Source organism: Schistocerca cancellata, chromosome 3 (assembly GCF_023864275.1).
Source record: "Schistocerca cancellata isolate TAMUIC-IGC-003103 chromosome 3, iqSchCanc2.1, whole genome shotgun sequence".
Taxonomy (NCBI): Eukaryota; Metazoa; Arthropoda; class Insecta; order Orthoptera; family Acrididae; genus Schistocerca; species Schistocerca cancellata.
The window spans coordinates 37,067,260-37,087,223 of record NC_064628.1 but is presented as its reverse complement, the minus strand read 5'-3'; the positions used below and the strand labels follow the sequence as shown (position 1 = coordinate 37,087,223).

At 40.6% G+C, this 19,964-nt stretch overlaps 1 protein-coding gene across 2 annotated transcripts in view; it reads left to right on the top strand.

Annotated features, from left to right (window-relative positions):
- LOC126176861 (WD repeat-containing protein 19) overlaps positions 1-18,816 on the top strand; it is a 355,977-nt gene extending 337,161 nt beyond the window's left edge. The window contains exon 25 of one of the 2 annotated variants that reach the window (XM_049924048.1): positions 17,033-18,816. In XM_049924048.1, coding sequence (XP_049780005.1) covers positions 17,033-17,144 — 112 coding nt within the window. In that variant the 3' untranslated portion in view covers positions 17,145-18,816. The remainder of the gene's footprint in view (positions 1-17,032) is intronic. The other variant, XM_049924049.1, reaches the window with a different exon arrangement.
- The last annotated feature ends 1,148 nt before the right edge of the window (positions 18,817-19,964 follow it).

The window sequence follows — 19,964 nt, the reverse complement described above, 5'->3', positions numbered from 1 at the left end:
ATTACATACAAACTCTGGCCGTGGAATTCTGTCATGAAAATAATTAAAACTATGAGTAGCAAGCAGAGTCATAGTCAATATCCCATGCACTATTTATCATTAAAGTTTGAACTGCAAATAAATCACTGTAGTAATTGTCAGCTATGTGTGAAAAAGTTCTACCTTTTGCACAGGAGGACATTAAAAACTCAATGCACCAACAGAAATTTACACAAAGTACGAAATGCACAAATATTAAGCACTCTATACATCTATGGCACTCTGGCCACACGAAATCTCACCAGTCTTACCACAAACCGTGAACAAAATACGCCAGTGAAATGACTTCCACCGAAAAAAGCATCGAGGTTCACTCTGCCTGCTTATTTAAAGTCTTGGTCACGTGAACTACTGCTGTACACAAGACACAAGCTTCCCATGCCACAGTATTGTAATATGTACAGTTTTTTAAGCTCCATGTAATTTATGCACATACAATAAACATACTCACCATTTCTTATGTATCTACATTACATTCATTATTCGAATGGGTATTAAGTTTTTGACAAAAATTATATATGAGAGTGTACTGAAAGGTAATAACTTTTATTCTGTTCTCAGTATCAGATGAAGTATTACATGTCACGCATATTATTCTGTTGACTTTTCTGCTTCGCTGACGCAAGTTGTAACCCTCTGTCACTAGAGGGCTCCGAATTGTAGCATGTAATATGGAGGTGTGTAATGTAACTATGTTGAAGTGTAAGAAACGACCCTCATAAAACTGAAAGCATGAATTCAAAGAGTTCATACATGCATGGAGTACCCTCTCCTTCAGAATGACAATGCCAGACCACACACGAGCACTTCAACACCTGCAACAGTCCAACACCTCAGGTTCACTGTCATTGATCGTCTTCCTTACAGTCTCGACGTGGCTCCTTTTGATTTCCTTCTGTTTCTAAAACTTAAAGAACACCTTCGGAAACTTTACTTCGATAGCGTTGAAGCAGTGCAAACGGAGTTTAGGCTGTGGCTCTGTCAATAAGTCAAACATCCCACAGTGATGTTACCAACAAACTGGTTTCTCATTGGAAAAAATGTGTTTTTCGCCAAGGTGACTGTGGAGAAATAAATATGTAGACATGAAGAATAAAGTTGGAGAATGTTAATAAAGTTTGTTTTACTAAAAAGTTTCAAGAGTTTTCATGTAAAAAAATTGGAGGCATTACTTCTTAACATCTCCTTATAAATTACACTTGTACTGAGTGGATGGCCCAGCACAAGTCAAATGCACGACTGACTTCTGCATGCTGTCGCAGCACCATACTGGTCAAACCAACACTGTTAACCTTAATAATTAGTACAGTATCTATATGTGCTAATAATTACAACATGCTACTGAATGGTTACAATTAAACTGATGGCATTCCAAAAAAAGCAGTGCCGGCTATGTACATCGCAGGACACTGGAACATTGTAGGTGTTGTGTTGTTGTGGTCTTCAGCCCAGAGACTGGTTTGATGCAGCTCTCCATGCTACTCTATTGTGTGCAAGCTTCTTCATCTCAGAGTAACCTACATCATTCTGAATCTGCTTAGTGTATTAATCTCTTGGTCTCCCTCTACAATTTTTACCCTCCACGCTGCCCTCCAGTACTAAATTCGTGATCCCTTGATGCCTCGGAACATGTCCTACCAACCGATCCCTTCTTCTAGTCAAGTTGTGCCACAAATTCCTCTTCTCCCAATTCTATTTAGTACCTCCTCATTAGTTACATGGTCTACCCATCTAATTTTCAGCATTCTTCTGTAGCACCGCTTTAGGAAAGCTTCTATTTGCTTCTTGTCTAAACTATTTATTGTCCATCTTTTATTTCCATACATGGCTACATTCCATACAAATACTTTCAGAAAAGACTTCCTCGCACTTCAATCTATACTCAATGTTAATAAATTTCTCTTCTTCAGAAATGCTTTCCTTGCCAGAGCCAGTCTACATTTTATATTCTCTCTAGTTCGACCATCATTAGTTATTTTGCTCCCCAAACAGCAAAACTCATCTACTACTTTAACTGTCTCATTTCCTAATCTAATTCCCTCAGCATCACCTGATTTAATTTAACTACACTCCATTATCCCTGTTTTGCTTTTGTTGATGTTCATCTTATATCCTCCTTTCAAGAAACTGTCCATTCCTTTCAACTGCTCTTCCAGGTCCTTTGCTGTCTCTGACAGAATTACAGGTACAATGTCATCAGCAAACCACAAAGTTTTTATTATGTTGCAGTCTCGGAATATGTTAGAAAAAATGATAGTCCCACCTTCTACCATCAGGTGAAAATATGTTGCTGTAAGCAGCCAGAATGTGTGTGGGCACAGGAAAAGCTGAGGAATGATCAAGCATATGACAATGGTGCTTCTGGTACTCTTATTAGGATATATTCACAAGTTATATCAGGTCTCCTGATTTAGTGACATGCTGCATCCTTAACACGGCCTTGTCAACAGTTGGTCACAACAAATCCAATATAATCAGAACAATATGCTGTCATATGGAAGGCAACATCTTCAAATTGTCAAGAGACGATGTGGTCATTACCAAAGGTTTCTCAAAGTAAATCTTTTACCTAGCAAGTGACTTGTTCTGGTGCTCCACCTTGCTTGAAAAGAGGGGTGTGGAAACAGTTGTGTGCTTTGCAAAGCTGGAATTACATGTTGCACAAGGCCTCCTTGCAGCTGTTTCTGTTGGCCACATTCCCAAAATGCAGCACGTCTATTGCTGCTGTTCTGATAAAACAGCTTTACCAGCAGTGCATGATCTTCCTTCTTAACAGCCATTGCATTTCATACAGAAAGCTTCAGCCTTCTTAATCACTTACACTAACAGTCACATCACTAAAGAAATCAGCACATGTCGCCAAGCTGCAAACTTCACAATGACATCAAAACAGAAGAGATTTCTCATTCTGACTGCATATAGCGCCATATTTTCAACTGGTGGCAGAAAGTGGAATTTTTATTTTTAGCGCACCAATTAATGAAGATACCTACAATTTTTCAACATCCAGAAATTTATATAGCCTGCACTACAGCACTTGGAACATCGTTTAACAACCCAGTAAGCTGTGTTGCAAATGGAACAAGTTATTGCTAGTAGTTTGTGTGCATGTTTTGGCCAATGTTTCAACAGCAATAAATAATAATTTGTTTAACAATTTATGTGTGCACTAATTGTATCTTCAAAGCTATCTCACTGGTAACTGAAGTCAACAGCTTTTCATTGGTGTTCTTAACTTGTCTGAAACAATTGTAACAGAGGTATAAATAATAAATGTTTAAATGATAATAATTCTTAAACGATAAATGGTACAATTCTGGTGATAATTTTTTTTGGAATCTAGAGCTGATGTCAATTTGAAAAGTGTCTTTGGATTCTCTGTAGCACTGTTGCAAGTAATTTTAACAGTTTATGTGAATATCTAGTATTTTCAACATAATATTTCAGTTGTTAGTCCATCATGGCTTCCATTCCTCACTCCTACAGGCCCTTCCAGCCAAGCCAGTACCTGGAAAAGACCACAGCCACTAAACAGCTGGTCATTTGCCGCCTTGTGTCCACCACACTTTCACCATGGCACATATCAATTCCCTGCCCCAACCATTCGTAACACTCAGCTTGCTCTTGGAGCTCACAATAACATCATATAAAATAATCCCACCAAGCCACTTGTTATGTCATGGAGGACAGTTGCTACCACCAGTGCCAACTGGTGTGAATAGTTATTTTGATTCTCTTTCTTGTAGTTCTTCATTTCAGACTTTTATACATAAAACACACACTTCTAGAGTCGCTGGTGCACTGATATAGCACAGTATTCACCATATGGCTGACTTGAAACTAAGCCTCAACTCAAATTATAATTTTCATATATGTTAGGAAATTATGTCTGAAGTCAGTTGTGGTTGTAGACTCAATATTGACACCCTTCAAGCATAATACTATGTGAATGAGAAACTGAAGCTACATAATTCGTATTCATTGTGTAATGGGCTAGGTAAATACTGTTGTGACTAATTCTATATTACACTCCTGGAAATTGAAATAAGAACACCGTGAATTCATTGTCCCAGGAAGGGGAAACTTTATTGACACATTCCTGGGGTCAGATACATCACATGATCACACTGACAGAACCACAGGCACATAGACACAGGCAACAGAGCATGCACAATGTTGGCACAAGTACAGTGTATATCCACCTTTCGCAGCAATGCAGGCTGCTATTCTCCCATGGAGACGATCGTAGAGATGCTGGATGTAGTCCTGTGGAACGGCTTGCCATGCCATTTCCACCTGGCGCCTCAGTTGGGCCAGCGTTCGTGCTGGACGTGCAGACCGCGTGAGACGACGCTTCATGCAGTCCCAAACATGCTCAATGGGGGACAGATCCGGAGATCTTGCTGGCCAGGGTAGTTGACTTACACCTTCTAGAGCACGTTGGGTGGCACGGGATACATGCGGACGTGCATTGTCCTGTTGGAACAGCAAGTTCCCTTGCCGGTCTAGGAATGGTAGAACGATGGGTTCGATGACGGTTTGGAAGTACCGTGCACTATTCAGTGTCCCCTCGACGATCACCAGTGGTGTACGGCCAGTGTAGGAGATCGCTTCCCACACCATGATGCCGGGTGTTGGCCTGTGTGCCTCGGTCGTATCCAGTCCTGATTGTGGTGCTCACCTGCACGGCGCCAAACACGCATACGACCATCATTGGCACCAAGGCAGAAGCGACTCTCATCGCTGAAGACGACACGTCTCCATTCGTCCCTCCATTCACACCTGTCGCGACACCACTGGAGGCGGGCTGCACGATGTTGGGGCGTGAGCGGAAGACGGCCTAACGGTGTGCGGGACCGTAGCCCAGCTTTATGGAGACGGTTGTGAATGGTCCTCGCCGATACCCCAGGAGCAACAGTGTCCCTAATTTGCTGGGAAGTGGCGGTGCGGTCCCCTACGGCACTGCGTAGGATCCTACGGTCTTGGCGTGCATCCGTGTGTCGCTGCGGTCCGGTCCCAGGTCGACGGGCACGTGCACCTTCCGCCGACCACTGGCGACAACATCGATGTACTGTGGAGACCTCACGCCCCACGTGTTGAGCAATTCGGCGGTACGTCCACCCGGCCTCCCGCATGCCCACTATACGCCCTCGCTCAAAGTCCGTCAACTGCACATACGGTTCACGTCCACGCTGTCGCGGCATGCTACCAGTGTTAAAGACTGCGATGGAGCTCCGTATGCCACGGCAAACTGGCTGACACTGACGGCGGCGGTGCACAAATGCTGCGCAGCTAGCGCCATTCGACGGCCAACACCGCGGTTCCTGGTGTGTCCGCTGTGCCGTGCGTGTGATCATTGCTTGTACAGCCCTCTCACAGTGTCCGGAGCAAGTATGGTGGGTCTGACACACCGGTGTCAATGTGTTCTTTTTTCCATTTCCAGGAGTGTATTTTACAGGCAGACTTTGCGTTTTCATACTGGTGGAGAACAAATGAACCAATAACCTACTGGATTAATGGTATAAAATGATAATTAAAATTTATTTATTTATTTACATAAAATAAAGAAAGGCAACGACTCACCTATAGCTCAATGATGTGTAGTGCATAGAATCACACAACAGAAAACAGTATTTACACTGGCTTTTGAGCTCTTGCTCTTTCTCGAGCAGAAGTACACACACACACACACACACACACACACACACACACACACACACACACGGCAGTGGCCCTTTTCCATCCCTCTGCCTTTTTCTCTTTGCTCCTTGTCTCCTCCTTCATCTCCACCTTCCTCTCCTTCCCACTGCTTCCTGTCTTCCCTCTTTGTCCTCTTTCTATATATCTTTTCTGCTCTACCCCCTGTACTCTTTCATGTTCTTGTGCAGCTGTTGAGTCATCTGTTGAAAGATTGGCCTCTTATCCACCAGCTCCTCCTTGCATCGTTCCCTACTCCCTCCCCACCTCCTTCAGTCCAGACAACTGATTTCAGTAATCAGTAATCAATAATGATCACTCACCGTGGCCACAGGACTGTGTATTTGGGTCTCTGTGTGGATGTGTGTGTATTTTTTACTAGAAAAAGGGCAAGAGCTCAAAAGCTAGTGTGATAGTGATATCTGCTATATGTTTCTATGCTCTACACGTCAGTCTGCTGTAGGTGAGTGGGTTACCTTTCTCATATTTTATGTATTGCTCCAACCAGGAATTTCCATTAATGTATTTACTTTCCGTAAGTCAGGAAGAATCAGTTTACAAAACTGACTAGGTTGTTTGTTCTTAAGTTTCTTGGATAGTAATGAATTTATGACATCTTCAAATCATGATATCTCCTGACATTACCTTTAAGTGGAAATAGTTACTACACAGTATTCATGGTGGGAAAAATTATATCTGTTACAATAAGAATATGAAATCCTTTACCAAAATAAAAGTTGACAAATACATGTACACTTAAAATGCAATCACAATTCTGTGGTTACAAAATGAGATAATTAGGGGTGGGTTAAGCATGTTATGGTTAAATTAAACATACCATGTTTCAAGCTTTGTTTGGTCATTTAGTAGATCACTTGGGAATGTGCACTTATTGCAGTAAATTTCTATTTTTTCAACAAGACTCTACCACCTTTATGAGCCAAGTACAATTTTTGTTGGCTTTTTGCTATGCATGTCCGTTTATTTCTGTCCGTGCTAATATCAAATGGAAAACCAACTCTGTCTGTTATGTTTTCACAATTAAACCACCGAATCGATTTTGATGGAATTTGGTATAGAGATAGCTTGGATGCTGAGGAAGAACATAGGCTACTTCAGAAACTGTGTGGTACAACATGTTTATTGATTTGAAGGATGTAACACTAAACATGGAACAATAATGCCTCTCTGAGAAAGCTATTTGTGAAAATGGTTTATTCTTCGATATGTTCTACATAAGACGATTCAATGTAATGAATATAGTGCGTATACAGTCCTCGATGTGTTAATTCATACTTCTATATTAATATCAATCACAAGGCATTGCATTTTACCTGCTCAAGCGTCATGCACCTTGTAGCTCTAAACTGCGAAGTGGTTTGGCTGAGCCATTTCTAGTCTTGTGGTTAGCATTGTAGACTCTTAACTATGGGGCATCTAGTTTGATTGCCAGCCAGTTCGTATATTTCTACTCGTCACTGTGTGTGGTGTGGTGTGTGTGTGTGTGTGTGTGTGTGTGTGTGTGTGTGTGTGTGTGTGTGTGTTTTTGTCCTCATAAGCATTTTATCATCATTGATGTTCAAATTGTCGAAATGTCATCAAATGAGTACTTCCACAAAGCTCCTGAACATTCCATGCAGGGCCTCCTGACCAATAATGCCATATACAAATTTAATTTCATTTTATTTTACTGATATGCAAGCGCAGTCGCAATAGTCTTCAGTAACATGTAAGCTGGATCTGTTTAGGTTTCTTAAGTGAGGAAGATCCATGTGCTCATAGAATTTTGTATGGAAATGTCTTCTGTTTATCCTATTCATGTCTTTGGTCATGAACTGCAGTTAAGCTTGTATATTCCTGATTGATTGTAAGCTTTTGCTTTTATTTTTGAAGTTGTTGATGTTATATTGTTACTTGTATTACATTCAGTTTTAACATTGATTCTTTGGATAGATTTGTTATTTAATATAAAAGTCTTTGTATCACCTGAAGGTAAGTATATTGGCTGGTCATAGTGTCTCTCTGTAATTTTTTCAAGTGAATTTTTTTCTTTAATAGAATAAAAGTGAGTGTTCCTAACTGTAAATTGCGTGTAAATATATGACTTAGAAACAGTAATATCTAAATAAGTTGTTATTTTGCACAGGGCAGCTGCAGCTACCAAAATACAATCAATATAAATTTAAGAATGACAAATATTATGAGAAGGAAAGTTACCACTGATCATATACCGGAGATGCTGAGTCACAGATAGGCACAACAGAAAGACACTCACAATTATAGCTTTTGGCCATTAAGGCCTTTGTCAACAAAACACACACACACACACACACAAATGCAACTCACGACTGCAGCCTCGGGCAACTGAAACCACACTGTGAGCAGCAGCACCAGTGCATGATGGGAGTGGCGACTGGATGGGGGTAAGGATGAGGCTGGGGCGGGGAGGAGGAGTGATAGTATGGTGGGAGTGATGGACAGTGAAGTGCTGCACGTTAGACGGCAGGCAGGGGAGAGGTGGAGAAGTGACCGGGAGTGGGGGGGGGGGGGGGGGGGGGGGAGGAAAGTGAATAACTAAGGTTGAGGCCACGAAGGTTATGGAAAGGTGGGATGTATCACAAGGAAAGTTCCCAAAAGCTGGTGTTGGTGGAAGGATCCATATGGCACAGGCTGTGAAGCAGTCATTGAAGTGAAGGATATCATGTTCAGCAGTGTGTTCAGCAACAGGGTGATCCACTAGTTTCTTGGCCACAGTGGCCATTCATGCGGACAGACAGCTTGTTGGTTGTCATGCCTACATAGAATTCAGCACAGTGATTACAGCTAAGTTTGTAGACCACACAAATAGGTGATGTTAGTGAACGGACTGGAGTAGGAGGTGGTGGGAGGATGTATGGAACAGGTCTTGCATCTAGGTCTATTAGAGGGATATGAGTCATGAGGTAAGTAATTGAGAGCAGGGTTGTGTAAGTATGGACGAGTACATTGTGTAGGTTCGGTGAATGGTGGAATACCACTGTGGGAGACGTGAGAAGAAAAGTGGCCAGAACATTTCTCATTTCAGGCCACAACAAGAGTTAATCAAAACCCTGGCGGAGAAAGTAATTCGGTTGCTCCAGTCCTGGGTGGTACTGAGTTGCGAGGGGAATGCTCCTCTATGGTGGGACTTTGGGAGGCGGTGGGAGACTGGAAAGATAAGGCACGAGAAATTTGTTTTTGTACAAGGTTGTGAGGATAATTATGGTAATTGAAGGCTTCCATTAGACCCTCAGTATATTTCGAGAGGGACTGCTCGTCACTGCAGATGCGATGACCATGGGTGGCTAAGTTGTACAGAAGGGACTTCTTTGCATGGAACGAGTGGCTGCTGTAAAAAATGAAGGTATTGGTAGTGGTTAGTAGGTTTGATATGGACAGAGGTACTGATGTAGCCATCTTTGAGTGGAGGTCAACATCTAAGAAGGTGGCTTGTTGGGTTGAGTAGGACGATGTGAAGCAAATGGCAGAGAAGTTGTTGGGGTTCTGGAGGAATGTGGATTGGGTGTCCTCAGCTTCGATCCAGATAGCAAAGATGTAATCAGTGAATCCGAACCAGGTGAGGAGTTTAGGATACTGGGTGTTTAGAAAGGATTCCTCTAGGTTGCTCATGTATAGGTTGGCATAGGATGGTGCCATGCAGGTACCCATATACGCATAGTCGTACCCAGATTTGTTTGTAGGTAATGCCTTCAAAGAGAAGTAATTGTCAGTGAGGATATAGTTGGTCATGGCAATTAGGAAGGAGGTTGTTGGATTGGAATCCGTCGGGTGTTGGGAAAGTTAGTGTTCAATAGTGGTAAGGCTATGGGCATTAGGAATGTTAGTGTACAGGGAGATGACATCAATAGTGATGAGCAGGGCACCATGTGGTAAAGGGACAAGAACTATGGAGAGTTGGTGGAGGAAATGGTTGGTATCTTTTATATAGGAGGGAAGGTTCTGGATAATAGATTGAAGGTATTGGTCTACGAGAGCAGAGATTCTCTCAGTGGGGTCATAGTAACTGTCCACAATGTGGCATCCTGGGTGGTTAGGTTTATGGACTTTAGGATGCATTTAGAAGGTAGGAGTGTGGGGCCAGTAGGAGTGAGCAGAGAGATGGACTGCTGGTAGAGTTTATGGGATGGGCCTAAGGATTTGAGTAGTGACTGCATATCCTGCTGCATTACTGGAATTGGGTCACTGTGGTAATGTTTGTAGTTGGAAGTATCTGACAGCTGGTAATATATAAAAGGAAATGTTATCAGCAAAAGTCTAGAAAATTTTTAACCAATTTACTTGGAATTTTTACATGATACTCTAATAAAAATTCAGATGGACATAGACTATAATTTTTTTTTAAACAGCAATGTACGAGTTTTCTGTTAAAATTTACTGCAAAGAAGAAAATGTGCTGTGCTGTGTAAATGTGTGGTTTTGTTTTCTTTCTCTCAGTCAGTTTTAACAACAATAGAAGGGCATTTAAATGATTAGACAGATTGTTTCTCCCATATTTAATGTTTCTCCTTAACAAAACATAAATTGTACACACAACAATGTGCTGTTTTGTTCTCTTCCTCAAAGTTGGCTCTAACAGCAAATTTTTAGGCTAGGGAAGACGTACTTATGCCTTAATGGCTTATGGTTAGAATACTACTATGCAGTCAGAATTGTCCGAAAATTTGTATTGCTACCCATTTGCCAATTAAAACTGTGTGAAACAATGTCATAGAAACTACTATCCTCACAGATACAGCAACTGCAGAGCTCTCTCTATATTTTGTATACTAATAATCCCTAACCGATTCACCCATATTGTTTGAGTGAATCGAGGTTTTGTTTACAGTAACATGCTGTTCAGCGTGTAACTATATTTACAAATTAATTTGTGATGTGGATGTATAATGACGCATTCCACATCATTGGGATTTATTGTGCAACATGATCCATGGAACATGAAACTAATTAACTAACTAATTAAAGAAGGTCAACGTCAGACATTCGAATATGTTTAATTGATTTACAATTAGAGAGTTTTTAAAATGGTCAGTTGTATGTGCTCTTTCACCAACTCTTACCAAAAACTAACCATTATATGTCCTGTGAAAATCTACTTATATGTTTTCTTCATCACAGTTAGTTTTAACTATGATAGCTGGGCATTTAAACAATTTGACAATTTTTTTGCATGGTCGTTTATATTCCTTTTACAAACTGACAGTTCATAAAACCAGTCCATATTGTTACCACATAGTTTCCAAAAAACAAAAAAATGTTGTATATTCTGACGTTTTGTAATTTTATTGGTTAAGGGAAATTTTAAAAACCTTAAAAATGGAAAAAAATTACAAAAAAAACGACAACGTAGGTGTCTTTTTCCTTCATATTTTGTATGATTTATTACTATTCTGAGTTCAAATTGGATGAAGTGATAATTCGAAGCCAGACTTTGTGTCCTGACACAATTCCCATGGTACCTCAGATTGGGATGTATATCCAGTTCCTGTTTAGCAAAAGAAATGTGTGGCACAATTGGAGTGACAGGACGGATTGGTTGATAGACTTATTTTGAGACAGCAAAGAATAATCAGTTTGCTCATGGATGGAAATGTGGGGTTAAAAAATTGTGGAAGGAGACTGAGGCTTGACTACGGTAAGCAGCTTCAAGTGGGTGCTGATCATAGACATGCTGAGACTTGCACAATGTAGACTAGCACGGAGAGCTTGCATCGAACCAGTCGTCGGAGTGAAGACCACAACAACATTGGCACACTATCCATTAGTCAGCAATTGTACATCAGCATGGGTTTATAGTAGAAGAAACCCATTTTAGGTTAATTATCTAGAAAATGAGACTGTCAAACAGACCTGTTTGGCCCAAAGCTTTCTTTGACAGTCTGTTTGTTGTGCCTGTCTGTGACTCAGCATCTCTGCTATATGGTGAATAGCAACTATCCTTGTCATAATATTGTCATCATTCCACCCTGGATTTTCCATTGGTTGATTTTGTTTTATATTCCACTTAGGGCATTCCATTACCATATTCACATTTTTTCCCTTATGACAAAACATCTATTAGAATATACAGAGAAAGCTGTGGTGCTAGGTAAACTCAAACAGATCAGTATTTTCCGTCCAGTTTATTGTACATCAGTCAGTTTTAGAAACTGAAGACAACTGGCAGATATTTGAATTAACAAGTTGCGTATTTAAAAATGCTGATTCATATCTACTATCCCTCCCTCTCCCCACTCCAGCCTCCTCTTTACCTCCACCTGGCCTCTCCCATCATGCGCTAATGCTTGTAGCCTGGCTTCAATGCCAGAGACAATGGTTGTGTGTGTGTGTGTGTGTGTGTGTGTGTGTGTGTGTGTGTGTTTGAGTGAGTTTGTTTGTTTGTTTGTTTGTTGAGTACTTTCCCAATAAAGGCCATGTTGGCCAAAAGCTTATTTTGTGACAGTCTTTTGTTGTGCCTATCTGCAACTCTGCATCTCCTCTATATGGTGAGCAGCAAATTGTCACATTCTATCAAGGATTTTCCATTGTTTAATTTTTTGATTGTATGATTCATGCCACACTCTCTTTCTTTTCCTCCTTTTTTTCTTTGTTTTCTTATGTTTACTTCTCACTCTGTCCCTACTATCAAACGCAGTTGTTATCAATGTACATCTTACTCTCTCTCTTGCATTTTCCTTCCTGTTTGCCTCCTCTCAGCCTCCTAACATGTGAATTTCTCCCATGTGTCCCCTCCCGCCGTCTGATCCTTGGCAGTGTTCCCGAATCATTCTCTCGTTCCACCCTGAAGAACCAATGTACTGGTTTCCAAAGCTAGGATTAATATCTTCTATTTTAGTGTTATTACAGTCATTATCAGGAATCTTGCTTACTCAAAGAAAGAAGTACTGGCCAATCATTCTGTGTGCTTGTAATAAGATCTATTTAAGGATACTAGGGCATATGCTAAGCTTGATGAATATGATATTCCTGGAGGAATTCTCTCAAAGAATTGACGCAGATTCAGGCGACATAACTTGAGTGGAAAACAGCTTTATTTATTTATTTTGGAACATGATAATCTTGCAAATAGTATATATTGGTGATTAGATCAAGTCCTATTCCTAAATTGTCTAGCAGTATTTGACTCTGAACCACATTGTTAACTGATAACTAAAGATACAGTCACGTGGAGTACCTTCTGAGTTGTGTGTTCTGACTGGTACAACCCAGTACATTATGCCGAGCAGTGATTGTTTAGCAGAAGTGAACATAGAATTGGGTGTGGACCAAGGTGTTCTCAGTTCACACAAATAGTTTATCTTTTAGGGCCAGCAGCAAAATTTGCTGCTGCTGCTTATGATGATGATGATGATGATGATGATGATGATGATGACGATGTTTGTGCAAACTGTTAGTCCTAGACAAAAAATAAATACGACCTTTTTGTAGCAAATTTAATTTAGTTTAATTGTGTACTGAGACATGTTTTTGTTGGAGTGTGCAGTTTTCGAGTTATTAAAGAAAAATGTACAAAAGTGATATGTTGTGTCTCGGAAACTGTTCGCAATAGGGCATATGTCCACGTGAAGTTTTTTGTTCAGAATCACTAATACTATTGCATCTTTCCTCCTGACTCCTGTATGCTACTAACACACTATTGTCACAGCAGTGTTGTTAGACTGTGTTCACTTGTAGTGATGAGTTTCCCCAAAACTGTTTCAATATGCATCGGCCTGCAGGCATTGTGTCTTTGGAGCTGGCATGGACTGTTGCTCACCTATGAAGCTACGTACTGTTACACTGTACCACATTGTCCATCTGTCGTAGCCTCACCACAGCACGTCAATTGCAGCATTAGTGATGCTATAATGTGTAGTACTTGGAAAACATTGTCTGGAATTCCAGTTCTGTATGACCTCCCACTTGCACTGCTCATAGAGGTTGGTTTGAAGTCCATCGTGAATACTTCAACATTTCTTATCCAGAGATAGCCTGGTGTGAAGTTTCATTTAAATTGTGTTATTTTGTTTACTCCATAATTTAGCATTAATAGAGTCTAATGAAGCAAATACAAGCATCACCTGTACTCATGGCGAAATTAATTTTATTTCCCCTCACTCATCTTTTCGATAATCTTATTGTTTAAATTAACTGAAGGTTGTCTGTAATAAATCTCTGCTCATTGGTAATTGTGTCTGTGGAATAGCAATAGCCAGCTGCTCCCTACAGATTTCATGACACCGGAAAATGTTTATAACTAGTATTAATGAATGAATTTGGTAGCTACACTCTTCATATTTATCAAGGTTTTTCTTCATCTTTCTCACTGCTTAATAAATTACATTTATCATCTTGGATGTAAAACACAATAAAATTGGCAAGAGTAAGTGGGTAGATGAGTAAAAGTACTAATTTTAATAATTTAAAGTGAACTACAGGTACTGGTAGATAGTATCATTCTAACACTTATTCCATAATTTTCTTTCAGTTTACCGAGTCTGATAAAAACTATCCAATCTCCTGGTTTCCCACCTCCGGAAAGGCAACTCACTCACCCTTCACAACCTTTCCAGCAAACTTCAACCACCTCTCATTGCACACAAACCCAGTCTCTCCCATCTACTCAATCTCCCACTTCCAGCTCCACTCCCTCCAAAACCTCAAAATTCCGATCAACACGATCTGGCACCACAACACCCTAATTCAGTAGTTAACCTTTCCTCCAAACCTCTCTCCCAATCTGAAACCTCTGTCCTATCCAAAGGCCTCACCTTCAGCCCCACTCCCAGATTCAACCAAACAGCCCTCGTCAAAGATTTACTGTCCTACACTCGTACTCTCTGCTGGAAGTATCACTTTGCCATGAAGAAAAATGATCCTAATCCTACCCCTAATGATCCAACTCCCCAAGACACTATCCAAATTGAACCCTGCCTGGAACAGTTCCGTCCTCCGTCACAGCGGGACCCACCTCCTCTTCCTCAAAATCACCCTCTCCAAACCTTCCAGGAATTCCTGACTTCCAGCCTTGCCTCTCAGTCCTTCTTAAAAAACCTTAATCCTACTCCAAACATCACCACTGCTGAAGCCCAGGCTATCCGTGATCTGAAGGCTGACCGGTCCATTGTCATTCTTCCGGCGGACAAGGGTTCCACGACCGTGGTACTTGATCGTCGGGAGTATGTGGCTGAGGGACTGCGTCAGCTTTCAGACAACACCACATACAAAGTTTGCCAAGGTAATCCCATTCCTGATGTCCAGGCAGAGCTTCAAGGAATCCTCAGAACCTTAGGCCCCCTACAAAACCTTTCACCTGACTCCATCAACCTCCTGACCCCACCGATACCCCGCACCCCTACCTTCTACCTTCTTCCTAAAATTCACAAACCCAATCATCCCGGCCGCCCCATTGTAGCTGGTTACCAAGCCCCCACAGAACGTATCTCTGCCTACGTAGATCAACACCTTCAACCCATTACATGTAGTCTCCCATCCTTCATCAAAGACACCAACCACTTTCTCGAACGCCTGGAATCCTTACCCAATCCGTTACCCCCAGAAACCATCCTTGTAACCATTGATGCCACTTCCTTATACACAAATATCCCGCACGTCCAGGGCCTCGCTGCGATGGAGCACTTCCTTTCACGCCGTTCACCTGCCACCCTACCTAAAACCTCTTTCCTCATTACCTTAGCCAGCTTCATCCTGACCCACAACTTCTTCACTTTTGAAAACCAGACATACCAACAATTAAAGGGAACAGCCATGGGTACCAGGATGGCCCCCTCGTACGCCAACCTATTCATGGGTCGCTTAGAGGAAGCCTTCTTGGTTACCCAGGCCTGCCAACCCAAAGTTTGGTACAGATTTATTGATGACATCTTCATGATCTGGACTCACAGTGAAGAAGAACTCCAGAATTTCCTCTCCAACCTCAACTCCTTTGGTTCCATCAGATTCACCTGGTCCTACTCCAAATCCCATGCCACTTTCCTTGATGTTGACCTTCACCTGTCCAATGGCCAGCTTCACACGTCCGTCCACATCAAACCCACCAACAAGCAACAGTACCTCCATTACGACAGCTGCCACCCATTCCACATCAAACGGTCCCTTCCCTACAGCCTAGGTCTTCGTGGCAAACGAATCTGCTCCAGTCCGGAATCCCTGAAGCATTACACCAACAACCTGACAACAGCTTTCGCATCCCGCAACTACCCTCCCGACCTGGTACAGAAGCAAATAACCAGAGCCACTTCCTCATCCTCTCAAACCCAGAACCTCCCACAGAAGAACCACAGAAGTGCCCCACTTGTGACAGGATACTTTCCGGGACTGGATCAGATTCTGAATGTGGCTCTCCAGCAGGGATACGACTTCCTCAAATCCTGCCCTGAAATGAGATCCATCCTTCATGAAATCCTCCCCACTCCACCAAGAGTGTCTTTCCGCCATCCACCTAACCTTCGTAACCTCTTAGTTCATCCCTATGAAATCCCCAAACCACCTTCCCTACCCTCTGGCTCCTACCCTTGTAACTGCCCCCAGTGTAAAACCTGTCCCATGCACCCTCCCACCACCACCTACTCCAGTCCTGTAACCCGGAAGGTGTACACAATCAAAGGCAGAGCCACGTGTGAAAGCCCCCACGTGATCTACCAACTGACCTGCCTACACTGTGATGCATTCTATGTGGGAATGACCAGCAACAAACTGTCCATTTGCATGAATGGACACAGGCAGACAGTGTTTGTTGGTAATGAGGATCACCCTGTGGCTAAACATGCCTTGGTGCACGACCAGCACATCTTGGCGCAGTGTTACACCGTCCGGGTTATCTGGATACTTCCTACTAACACCAACCTATCCGAACTCCGGAGATGGGAACTTGCTCTTCAATATATCCTCTCTTCCCGTTATCCACCAGGCCTCAATCTCCGCTAATTTCAAGTTGCCGCCACTCATACCTCACCTGTCATTCAACAACATCTTTGCCTCTGCACTTCTGCCTCGACTGACATCTCTGCCCAAACTCTTTGTCTTTAAATATGTCTGCTTGTGTCTGTATATATGTGTGTGTGTGTGCGAGTGTATACCCGTCCTTTTTCCCCCTTAAGGTAAGTCTTTCCGCTCCCGGGACTGGAATGACTCCTTACCCTCTCCCTTAAAACCCACATCCTTTCGTCTTTCCTGATATATATATATATATATAATTATTTGTGAAGCAAATTAAATTAATTTTTTTTGAAAAGTGAAAATGGTGTTCCATTGTTTACAGGATTGTTCAGTCAGGCGAACTGTGTCCGATGTGTTCAGAAAATATAGATCCTAACGATCTTACAAGGATACAGAGTGCAGAACTATATCTCTTCCCACAAGGACAAGAATGAAGATATAATTCCAGTCCTTCTACAGTAATAATGAAATTGCCATAAAACATTAACACCGAGAAAACTCAGTAAAACAAGAAATGGAATTAGTTTCAGCAGGAACACCACTACGTTTACTGAAACTGGAGGTTTCATTACCAAAAATGCCTTCTTTAGATGAAAATAGGAAATAAAAGAAAAAATGATGTGAAGGGAGATGTGTGAGAAAGCACCTGATAATTGGAGAGCATCCATCAGTCATTGCAAAAATGTTCTGGATATTGGGAAATGTCTTTCTGTGGACTATTTTCTCTTATCTTCTGCATACTTTAGTTTCTCGTGTTCCCAAATGAAGAATTTCTGCCACTACTGGGTAAAATTTTAGTAATGTGTTTTATGTTTGTAACAATTGGCACCAAAATTGCTCCTGTGAAACATGCAATTTCTCTATCTATACTTTCTGAAATTTGTAGCTTTTATTCGTGATTTTATTGTGTACACACAGATGTTAGATACACTTTGCTTTAACAGTTTGATTCCCTCCCTTATTTTATAATAAAAATATAACTTATTTAACTAGATGTTGTCCAGAATATGAAGCAATAAAATTTTGGTTCATATTAATTGCTTTGTACTTTAAAATTTTGAATGCTACCTTACAAAGATTTGTACTAAAAATAACAGAATGTGGTATTGAGGACTTTATTAGAAGAAGAAGAAGTATAGGAGTAGGAGGAAAATGCTTAGTCTGCATTATTCTGTCTTCTATTTGCTATATTATTGTTTATGTTTGTACAAACACTTCGGCAAACATTGTTTGCAACTTGGGAAGACATTCATTCATGCTGCCTGTGTCATTTATGCATAATGCCAGACATGAACTGGAAACTGCTTCCAACTAAACTCTGCCTTTTTACCAAGGCAACATGTACTCCCTTCAGTTGCTATCCATGTTATGTTAAGATATTTCTGGTCCCCTAATATGCATATTCAACAACAACTTTATTTTAGTTGCCATTTAAGTTCTGTTTTACCATATTATTGATCAGATTAGACTGGACACACTGTTTGTTTGATAGGTCTAAAGCATGGATATCCTCAGGTTTGTGGATCATGTCAGAGAAACAAAAACACACAATACATATTTACAAAAGAACTAATATGCTAATGATGTGAAATACGTCAAATTTTAAACAATAGAAAATCCAAGATGGAATACTGACAGTATTAGGGAAAGGATAGATTGCTACTCACCATTACAGATAAAACACAGCAAAGACGAGAAAAAGGATGGACACTAATTAGAGTAATGTGCTAGAGGATAGTAACAAAGGAAAACAGCACTGGATTGCGGTGTATCAATTCCACAATACTGTCTTACATTTGAAACATATTTTCATTTACAAATTAATACCAAAATTGTCAAAAATATGTTACTAAAGTGTATCAGGTAATTAAAACACTATTGTTGCCAAGTACCTTTAAAACATGCACTGAAGTTGTGAAGAAGACACACATTATAGAGAAATCGTAATGTGATATTACTGTATTAATGATACATGCATAAATTGGTGGTTCCAATAAATTGGAATTGTTACAGTTGATCACTCATATATCCTATGGGCCTCTCTCAAACTGTAGTTTAGTAACGATAAACATTTCCTTGTTGGTGTTGGAAAATAAGTGTTCCCTAATGGAGGTTAGGATTTGTAGCCTTTATGTAGATTAGTTTTATTCCTAGTATTGATTGAGAACAGAGAGATTTATTATTTATGATATATTTTATTAAGAAATAAATATACTGGAAAAAATTTTAAACATGACATTCTTAGATTCACACCACAAATAATTCTTATTACACACTGTCAGAATTTGAACACTTAAGCTTCACTTGATGAGTTACCCCAAAATATTATGTTGTAAAACATTACAGAACAAAAGTAAGTATATGTATGTCGTCTCCTCCTTTATTTTTACACCACCTGAGTCTTAACAACATTTACATTATCTGTACACCTGCCCTCATCATTAATCCATTGAGTGGATTTGTTCTGAGATTGGCACACCACCCCAAATCCCAGAAGATGCATGCTAATGTGTGCATCTGTCTGGGTGGGTCACTTTCTGAGCTGCATCTAGTTCCTTTGTGAAGTGTAATGACAATGAATTGGCTAAAAACAATTCATTAACAGCCATGAAAATGTCATTAACAGCTCTCTCCAAACCCATTTGTTTTCTTATCACAATGTTTTCTTCATTTGCAAACAAAACAAACTTAGTATCTAGTATTGTTACTGATGCATCAATATCACCACATGCAACTAGCCTTCTGTTGGATGACGTCTGATTGACAAGTACAGAACTCTTTCCTTTCGACACATTGCTTGAACCATTTTGTAGAACTTTTTTTTTTAATGCCATAATAAGTATTTACTTGTGTCCACAGACTTGCAGTATTTCAGAACAACATGTACTACCTGAACTTCTATTGGCTTTGGATTTGGCTTTATTTATTTTGGACATCACATTTCGACATATGTGCCTTTATTAAGTGATAACTCACAAAGAAGTACCTCAATACATATATTCCTTACTGTTAAAAGACATTGACCTTCTGTCCAACTATATTTCCATATTTCACTTCATTTGTATTATAATAAACAAGTTTCTTCATTGTCTGTATAAGAGGAGGACAGGGCACTACATTTAATAATTTATATTGAATTTATTGTAAATAGTATAAGTTTCACACTTTGATTGCACCAGGTGACATGTTACCTCATTCTTTGACTTAGTTATCCTATTTGCGAAGCTCACGGTAGTAATTAAATCGAAGGTAAT